Source organism: Netta rufina, assembly GCF_964035555.1.
Source record: "Netta rufina genome assembly, chromosome: 24".
Taxonomy (NCBI): Eukaryota; Metazoa; Chordata; class Aves; order Anseriformes; family Anatidae; genus Netta; species Netta rufina.
The window spans coordinates 5,444,684-5,453,878 of NC_140148.1; the positions used below are offsets into that span (position 1 = coordinate 5,444,684).

The window sequence follows — 9,195 nt, forward strand, 5'->3', positions numbered from 1 at the left end:
GCGGCAGCATTGCCCTCAGCTCCCGGTGGCACCTCTCCGAGGCTGTGCGGGTGAAGGTGTGCGGTAACGGGACAGGAGCGCTGCTTGCATGACGGTTGCCCCCACAGCAGCCCCTCGCTGTCAGGGCAGGTGGTGACAAGCTCTGTGGTTAAAGGACTCCCGGCGTTGCCACCCTCTTTGTTTGTGCTGTTGCTGAGTTAACCGTGCTGATCTCTCCTGCTGGAGGGCTGCCGTTGGAAACGGCCTGCTCCCGAAGGTAAAAGGGGAAGGGTGGCAGTGAAATGGGCTGGGGCTGCTTTCAGCCTCAGGATTTCAGCGGGCAGGAGGGGACAGATGCCCCCTCTCGCTGCGTCTGTCCCAGTGTGACCCTGCTGCAGGTACAAGGAAAAAGCAGGGAGCAAAAACCCTTTTGCAGAACCCCGTTGTGGCTGTGCCTGAGGCTGGCAGCGTTGCTGCCACGTCCACACCCCACGCGGCAGCTCCCCGGCGCAGTGCCAGCTCCCCTCGGCCGGCTCACTGCCCATGTCCCTGGCAGCACCCACCGGGGAGGCAGTGCCGGTAGGGCTCCGTGGCTGGGTGGTGGCGATGGCCAGCGCTTTGCTGGGGCAGGAGGAGCCCTGGGAGCCCAGCACCGAGCTCAGCCCCACAGCCCCGGCTGAGGCACAGTTGAGGTTTTGTCCCCGGCAGCAGCGTTAGCACAGGGGTCGCTGGCATCTTCTCAGGGGGCAGGAGGGAGGCAGAGCCGCCATCCCTGGGATGGGCTCATTGCTCCTCGCCTCTCCTCAGCACACCCCGAGCTCACGGGGGGTGTTTCAGCGCGCTCCCACGTGCCGGTCCGTCCCTGCAAGCCCGAGGACCCCCTTCTTTAGGACTTTATGCTTTTTTCCTGTGTTGGGGACACGGTTTTGGTAGCTGTGGCGACACTCACACATCCCATTGGCCGGGCTGACCCTGGCTCTGAGGTTGCCATTGCCACGTGCGGTTATTTTTGTCCCTCGCCATCACAATGAGGAGCTAAAAAGTCCCTCAGATAAATGGGGGGGGGGCTCTCCCAGCAGCTGCACCTGGGTTCGTTAGCCAGCAGCCTCGTTACTGGCTGCAGTGCTCGTTACTGCCTGCAAAGCTGCTGCTGCCAAGCTGTGTGTGTGCCACCCTCCCAGGGCTCTCACCCTGCTTTGGGACCGGGAGCTTCCACACACGCAGTCCTCGCTCCCACAGGCGGTGAGCCAGAGCCAGAGCTCTGCGTGTGTTGCCCCGAGCGTGTCCTGTGCCCAGCGGGGGCGGGGGAACCACAATTTGGGGCCACACCACACCAGAATTTGTTATTTTGGGGCGTTCTGTGCGGAGCCAGGCGTTGGACTGGATGCTCCTCATGGGGATGATCCATGGGGGTTGCTGCAAGGACTCGTGCCCTGCACGCCCCAAGCCCCAGCCCGTGACCCCGCATCGCGCCGTGCGTTCTGCTCCGCTTCATGCCAAGGCTGCCGCGGATCAGGCACCACCAGGCGTCCGCACCCAGTGCAGGTGGTGGTGGCTGCACAGCGCCCAGTTAAGAGCTCCCAGTTAACAGAGCCCAGCTGCCAGTTAACAGCTCCCAACCCCCAGTTCCTAACTCCAAGTTCCCAGTAACCAGCCCCCAGTTCCCAGCCTCCAGCTCCCAGTACTCAGCTCCCAGTTCCCAGTTAACACCTCCCAGCTCAGCTCCCAGCCCCTACCTCCCAGCTCCCAGTATCCAGTTCCCAATTAACAGCTCCCAGTTCCCAGCCCCCACCTCCCAGTTCCCCCCCGCGCCCTCCTCATGTGGCCCCGCCCCCAGGCCCCGCCCCCAACGCTCCAGGCCCCGCCCACCCTTCCCAGCCCCCGGCCCCGCCCAGAGCCAGCCCCGCCCCCGGGGGACCTGTCCCGGCCCCCCCTGCACCCCCTTCCCCCGGGTGCCCCCAGCCCCGTGTCCCCCCCACTGTGTCTCAGGGTCCCCCAGGTGCCCCTGGGTCCTCCCAGGTCCTCGGTGTCCCCCCTGTGCTCCCACGGCCCCCACGTCTGCTGTGTCCCCCCCCATGTCCCCCATGTCCCCCGACATTTCCACCATGTCCCGTGTCCCCCACATGTCCCTCACATCCCCTGTGTCCCCCACACGCCCTCCATGGCCCACGTCCTCTTGTGGCCCCCACGTGTCCCCACCCTGTGCCTGGTGTCCCCAACATCCCCTCTGTCCCCTCCACGTTCCCCTCGTGCCCCCCGCGTGGCACCGTCCCCCCCGTGCTGCCCACAGCCCCCAGGGGCTGCAGTCGGGTGGCCAAGGGGGGGTGGCAGCAGTGGGGGCACGATGACAGACGGTGGCTGCACCCCGACACCGCGGAGTGTCCCCGTGGGACCCGGGCTGATGGCTACGGCCATGGGCACTGTGGGGTGAGCGGGCAGAGCCCCGCAGAGGAGTTTTTATAGGGCCTACAGCAAACCAGGCAGCTTGTCATTGTCTGCCTCGTGTCCCACACAAAATGGGCGACCTGGAGCGGGCTGGAAACCACCCCAGGGACACGGGGACACACAGGGACAGGACACGGTGGCTTTCCCACCGGGAGCAGGAGGGGTGGCGTGGACGCGGCCCAGAGCCCCCACCCCAGGAACTTTCCCCACGGGCCCAAGCCCCCAAATCTTGCACCCGGGCCCTTCCTGCGGTGTTTTGCTCGGGGTGAGGCCACGGCGCCTGCTGGCAGCTGGAGACACATCGATCCCCGATCCCCCACGTAGGAATTAATGGTTGCCGGGGCGCAGGCGATAACGATCTAATTACTTCTCTAACGCACAAGCAGAGGCCGGCCTCGGCTGGTAACGCGCCGCCTGACATTTCAGACGGGCTTTCCCAGACCTGAAAGCAATTAGGCACAAAAGGAAGGAAAAATGTAAGCAAGGGGATGCGAACTGCACTCGGCAGCTGTTCGGAGGGAATGATCAGACGCCGAAGCCCCTCCACGACCGGGGTTTGTCCGGGAAGCCAACGGCAGCCGGGCACATGGCAGGGAGGAGGAGAAGGAGTCAAGCCCCTGCTCGTCGGTGGATGTCGGCCAACAGAGCTCTGCAGGGAGCAGGCTCCGTGCTCGCTGCCACAGCTCCCGGCTCGGGTCTGCCCAGCGCACTGAGAACCGGCACACGTGCCCCAAAAGTGTTGCCTTTGGGTTTTTTTGGCGTTGATGTAAAGGGGGGGTGTGGGGGCAGATCCAGCTGTGGTGCTCCAGAGGGGCTGATCAACGCCACTGAGGCGGTTGGGCCTTTTTCTGAGCGTTTTTGTTTTATAATTTCTGCTGCTCGTGGCCAGGACGAGCGTCGGGACAACACTGACATCAAGTGGCTGCTGGGATCCCTCACACGCGGGGCCAGATCCTGCTCCCCGGGAGCTGCATCACCCACACAGCCCCCGTCCTCCCCTGCCCATGCACCCCACAACCTCAGCCTGCCATTTTGTCCCTTTCTGCCCCATTTTGCACTGTGCTGAGATGCAAGAAGCCAGCTGACTGCCGTGTCAGGCAGGAAAACAAGGCCTGGACCCCCAAACCCTCCTGAGCAGGGCCCGACCGAGGATGCTGCAGGAACTGGGGTGGTGCCGGGCACGAGTGGGGCCTCCACCGCCTCTCCCCAGCCCGCAGGGTGAGGCTGGCGGTCCCGGCCTCTCCTCCGCTGCCCTCCCCTGTGCGTCCTCCACGTCCCCGGCGTGCCCTGCCGCATCCCGGCGGGGTCAATATCCCAGCAGGGCCCGGCCGAGCCGCGCGCTGCCCACGTCACCGAGCCGGCAGCAGCCGCGCGGCTGGGGGCCAGCAGGGACCCCACAGCCACAGCGCCCACCCCCGTGGGGCCCGCTGCACCCAGCTCCCCCCAGCCACCCGCGGGGTCACGGGGAAGCGGCAAGGCCGAGCCACCGTCCCCAGGCTGTGCTCCATGCCGGAGCGTGGCCGCGGTGTCCCCTGCCACCATCACCCGCTGGTGCTGGGGACGTCGTCCCCGCGCCTCCCGCCGGCCTTCAGCTCCTGGACTTTGGGCTGAGCACGGGAGTGGCGGTGGTGGCGGTGCGGCTGCCAGTGTTGGCGGAGCCCCACATCGCCTCTGCGGTGAGACCAGCGCCGCGACCCCGCAGGGGCACCGCAGGTAACGTGGGTGATGTCCCTGTGCCGTGGGGAGGCTGCGGAAGGGGGCTGCCTGAGGGGATGGGGCCCTCTGTCCCATCCCCAGGTCTGGAGGCTCCTCTGCAGGAAATCGCCGAGTTATTCCCGGTTTAAAGCAGGGAAACTGAGGCACGGTGTTCTGCCTGGTCTCAGAGCGGCCACACAGCCTGCAAGACCTTGCCCTGGGGGGGAGAGGCTGGGAAATCCCATTTTTTCTCCACACCAGCAGGGCTCAGATGCAGCAAGTTATTTTGCAAAACCTCGTTCCTGTTCATACCGGCTTTGCCGCAGCCACCTCCCTGTCCCCGAGGCCAGTCCAGAGCCCAGCTCAGCTGGGGACAGGGGGGCAGCCAGAGCCAGGGGGGTTCAGGGTGGGCGATGGCTCCAGTGGGATATTGGCCCCAGGGGGAGCCGGGGTAGCAGGTGCAGGAACTCAGTGCCCTTGTGGGCCCACCCATGGGTGGGGGCAAGGCGGGGCTGGGCTAGGGCAGGATTTAGGCCCTGAGAGGGAGCAGGGCTGGCTGCAAGCAGAGAGAGGGGCCCAGAGGTGGGGGTTGGCTGGTGTGGGGATTTTGCTGGGTGTTGGAGCGTGCTGGGTCTCTGCAGACCCCGGGGTGGTTTTGGATGGGGTTCCTCCAGCTGAGCCCTGCGTGGGGCTAAGTTTGGGAGCACGCTGCTGGTTTGGGGGTGGCTGCAGTGGCTGTGGGGTGGCCTAGCAGTGATGCTGGTGGTTGTTTGTCCCCAAGGCCGGAAACGGGACACGTAGAAATGCTCCGTGTGCTGGGAAGGAAAGGGAGGGGAGAGCTGGGCCATTCCCACACTGCTGTGGAGGGATGCTCCGGCTGCTCCTGGAGCTGGGCAGGCGCTCGGTGCTGAGACGTCCCCATCCGGGCTGTGTGGCCACCGTGGTCCCTGATGCCAGCCCCAGCATCACCCCTTCCTTCCCAGCTTGCGTGTGACTCCAGTGGCTCCACAGTGTCTGAGCGGGACAGACTGGGGACCTGTGCTGGTGGCCTGGGCCAGGACAGGACTGGACGGAGGCAGGTGAGTGCTGAGACTTGGTCTGGGGCTTGGGCGTCCCTGCCTCATGCTCTGTCCTCTTCCCCTACTCGTGTGCAGGTTGGGGAGGGGAAGGAGCTGAGGAAACAGCTCCTTTGCCCTAGAAATGCAGCTTTTCCTGGGGATTTCCTGGCTGTCGCAAGATGGAGCTTGAGAAAGGCTGCAGCTTCTTGCCTAAGGCATCAGTGGTCCTAGAAAGAGATTGATTTGAAGGAAATGGGGGTGTTGCTCTGAAATTGCCTCCCACCTCTGCAAGCAGCAGGTTTGACCCCATGTACCTGCTGGTGTTGGCGCCCAGCAAGGTGCCAGCTCGTGGGCAGGATGGGGGCATCAGGTGGGGCTGGTGCGGGCAGCAAGGTGCTCGAGGTCTCCTGTGGGGGAGGCGCGGGGCTCTGTGGGATGGAGGTGCAGGGGAGGCACTCGGGGCACAGCGGGGGCTGTGTTGGGGCTGTGCAGTGCCGTGGGGCTGCTCCCACGTGTCCAGCCTTGGCTCTTCCCCACGCAGAGCCTAGGGCTCAGCTGGAGCAGGCGCTCAGGCACCGCCTGCCTTGTGCCCCTGTCCCAACACAGGGCTGCCGGGACTCCTGGGGCCACATCCAGCATCCGTCCTGACCACGCCAGCACCTGGCAAGGAGCCGACAGCAGCACCATGTCTCAGGCAGAAGGTAGTGCACAGTCCTTGGGCTGCCCTGGGTTGGCCACGGCCCCAGTCTGCCCCCCACATCAGTGCTCACCTCCCATCCCATCCCCTTTCCTGCTTGGACTGGGGTCCTGCAGCCCTTCTGATCCTAAAGGCACCTTTGTCCCGCACCACTGAGGCACTGGGACTTGCGTGGTGCTGGCTGCTCTGGGGGTGCAAGTTGCAGGAACCCCTGTTGCGGCTGCAGTGCCTGGGGCTGGCAGCTGGATGGTCCTGAATGGACCCGGGGATGTTGGGGTACAGAAATGAGCACTGCTGGGGAAGGGATGGTCCCTGCGGTGTGAGGCTTGGGCTCAGCTCCATCAGGATCTGTGCATGTCCCTGCCAGCAGGTGAGGAGGCTTTTGAGCACTGCGATGTTGTCATCAACACCCGGGAGAAGGTTTCGGACGTGTACACGCAGCTGGAGAAGCTCGGAGAGTAAGCCAGGGTCCTGCATCCCCACCACCCCTGAACTATGGGATCTGACAACGTGTGGTCGGGGTGGTGGTGATGGCTCCTCCATGCTCGCTCTGTCCCAGGGGCAAGTTCGGCACCGTGTACCGGCTGCGGGAGAAAGCCAGCGGCAAGATCCGGGCTGGGAAGTATTTTCGGACACGGACAGCCAAAGAGAAGCAGGTGGCTCAGGCTGAGGTGGAGCTCATGAACCTGCTGCACCACCCGCGCCTCGTGCAGTGCCTCGCCGCCTTCCAGGGCCCCACTGAGCTGGTGATGGTGATGGAGTAGTGAGTGGGGGCCACGCTGGGAACACCCGCTGCCTTGGGGAGGGTCCTTGCACCCTGGGGTCCTGGCATGGGGTGTAGGGTGGATTGGGGGTCTGCAAACCCTGGGGACCTGGGCACTGAGATGCACCCAGAGCGCTGGGTCCGGGCTCTCTGGGGGTTTTTCCCCCTCCTCGGGGCTGGCAGACCCCAGCGGGGTCCCCCAGCGCCCTACCTGCTCCTCAGTGTGGCTGGCGGGGAGCTCTTCGAGCGCATCGTGGATGATGACTTTGAGCACACGGAGCCCAGCAGCACCCAGTACATGCGGCAGATCCTGGAGGGGCTGCAGTACATGCACGGCCAGGCCATCGTCCACCTCGACCTCAAGCCTGAGAACATCGTCTGCGTCAGCCCCAGCAGCCACTGGCTCAAGATCGCCGACTTTGGCCTGGCACGGAAGCTGGGTGAGTGAGGGGGGTCCCTGCTGACAGGGTGCTGTGGGGAAACCCGTGAGGTGGGCAGCCTGGAGAACCCTGCACCCATGGGTGCCCAGCGCCAAGATGGGCCCTGGGGGCAGTTCCTGGGCTTGCCCCCGACACCCCCAGGTAGAGGCGTGTGTTGGGGTGCCCTGGGGAGGTCCTGGCCAGGCACTGCCCCACAGCCCCACCTTCTCTGCAGCTCCAGACACCCCCGTGAAGGTGCTGCATGGGACCCCCGAGTTCATGGCTCCAGAAGTGGTCTCCTTTGAGCCCGTGGGGTTTGCCACAGACATGTGGAGCATCGGTGTCATCTGTTACATCCTGTGAGTGGCTGCTGGGGGACGGCAGTTGGTCGGGAAGGGGCTGAGTTGCTGCTGACAGCCTCTGTCCCCTCTCCAGGCTGAGCGGGGAGTCCCCCTTCCAGGGGGACACTGACATGGAGACGCTGAGCAACGTCACTGCTGCCCAGTGGGAGTTTGAGGAGGAGACCTTCTCAGACATCTCCCAGCAAGCCAAAGACTTCATCAGCCAACTGCTGCAGAAGGACCCTGGGTAGGAGCTGGGGGTGGGCGCTGGGTGCGTCCCCACAGAGCCGGGCTGGGTTTTGGGGTGTGGGGAGGGGGACGAAGAGGGGAAGGTGTGAGCCCTACCGTGCTGAATGCTGCCCGTGGAGTGCCCAGAGCCTCTCCCTGGGGCCAAGGGCCTGATGGCAGCCCCTGACCCCACTGTGCCCTCTCCCCAGCCGCCGGCTCTCCAGCCCCGAGGCTCTGCTGCACCCCTGGCTGCAGCAGCCCCTGCCCAGCAGCACAAAGGCGCTGCCGAAGGAGCGGATGAAGCAGTTCCTGGCTCGTCGGAAGTGGCAGGTGCATGGGAGGGATGTGCCTGGGAGATGGTGGTGGATATGAGGCTGGGAACTGCTGTGGTGGGACTCAGTGCTCTTCCCTTCTCTCCAGAAAACAGGCAAAGCCCTGCTGGCCCTCAACAGGCTCACCCTGCTGTCCCAGAGCACAGAGAGGAGAGCATCAGAGGCTCAGGATGAGGAAGGTGATGGCCCTGAAGCATTGGCTCCAATGCACCCCATCAATCCTTGTTCCTATGCTTTGTCACCCCCACCTCTGCCCTGACCTGCCTCGGTGCCACCAAGCGCCTTGGGCATGTCCCTGGTGTGGTGCTTCTGCTCTGGGGCAACTTCTGTGCCCCAAAGCCCCCTGTCCTCAGCCCTGAGGGGCCAATGCTGCTGTGGCCTTGGAAGCAGTGCATACTGCTCTGCAGCGCTGGGATCTGAATGTGCTCCAGATCCCATAGATCAGGAGCTGATCCCTACAGGGCCTGGTGTTTGGGTGTCGCGTACGTTCCTCCAGCAGAGGAAGAGGGTTGAATGCGGGTGACTCCTCACTGTGCCCTCTGTCCATCTGCCCACAGACCCGTGCTGCAGCCTAGAGGAGGACCAAGCCTCTGAGTCTCTGCCCCAGCAGGGTCCCAGCTTCTCTGATACACCGATGGACAAAGAAGAGGTGGAAGGTGGGAGCATCACGGCTGCAGGACAGGCAGAGAGCAGTGCCAGCATCCCCCAGCCACGGGCCACCTAGAGCTGGTGACTCTTCTCTGCTGTCACAGCAGCTTGCACCATGGCCTGGCCAGCCTGCAGTTGGCCCAGACCCCCGGTGCCACTGTGCTGGTGTGGGGACAGGGCTGCTCGCTGTCCCAAGCGAGGAACCAGTGCCCCCATGGCCACCTGCGCTAGAGCTAAGCCTGGCTCTTCTCACTGCATGTCTTGTGAGCACAATAAAGCACCGAGGATCTCTGCACTCCCTGTGCTGCTCCTTTCTCCCCAAATCACTGGGAGGGGTGGCAAAGAGCTGCCCAAGCTGTCCTTGCCCTTTGGGAGTCAGCAACCAGCTCTCCTGAGGCTGGGCCCCCACCTTTGCCTTGTCTGGGAGGGAGCCTGGCACTGTGCCCTGGGGACTGGGCCTGAGAGGGGACGGCTGCAGGTGAAGTCCCTTGATAGGGAGCATCCTCCTTCCCCTGGGGGCTGAGGGGGGGTGGCACTGTGCCCTAAACCCCAGGTGGGTGGGAGGAGCAGGGATGGGCTTGGAGGGGACC

General features: G+C 64.6%; 1 protein-coding gene across 1 annotated transcript; it reads left to right on the forward strand.

The window, feature by feature from the left end:
* The first annotated feature begins 6,956 nt into the window (after positions 1–6,956).
* On the forward strand, positions 6,957–8,780 carry LOC311218577 (myosin light chain kinase, smooth muscle-like). Its single transcript, XM_084301307.1, has 6 exons — positions 6,957–7,077; positions 7,292–7,415; positions 7,492–7,644; positions 7,835–7,955; positions 8,046–8,136; positions 8,515–8,780. The coding sequence occupies exons 1-6, from the start codon at positions 6,966–6,968 to the stop codon at positions 8,679–8,681; spliced, it is 768 nt and encodes a 255-aa protein (XP_084157433.1). The 5' UTR covers positions 6,957–6,965; the 3' UTR covers positions 8,682–8,780.
* Positions 8,781–9,195: the final 415 nt, after the last annotated feature.

Bases quoted from the DNA above. Each gene is read 5' to 3' on its own strand.
- LOC311218577 (XM_084301307.1), top strand. From the start codon at position 6,966: ATGCACGGCCAGGCCATCGTCCACCTCGACCTCAAGCCTGAGAACATC. The intron at 7,416-7,491 runs GTGAGTGGCTGC...TCCCCTCTCCAG, and splicing joins GGTGTCATCTGTTACATCCT to GCTGAGCGGGGAGTCCCCCT. The intron at 7,645-7,834 runs GTAGGAGCTGGG...CCCTCTCCCCAG, and splicing joins CTGCTGCAGAAGGACCCTGG to CCGCCGGCTCTCCAGCCCCG.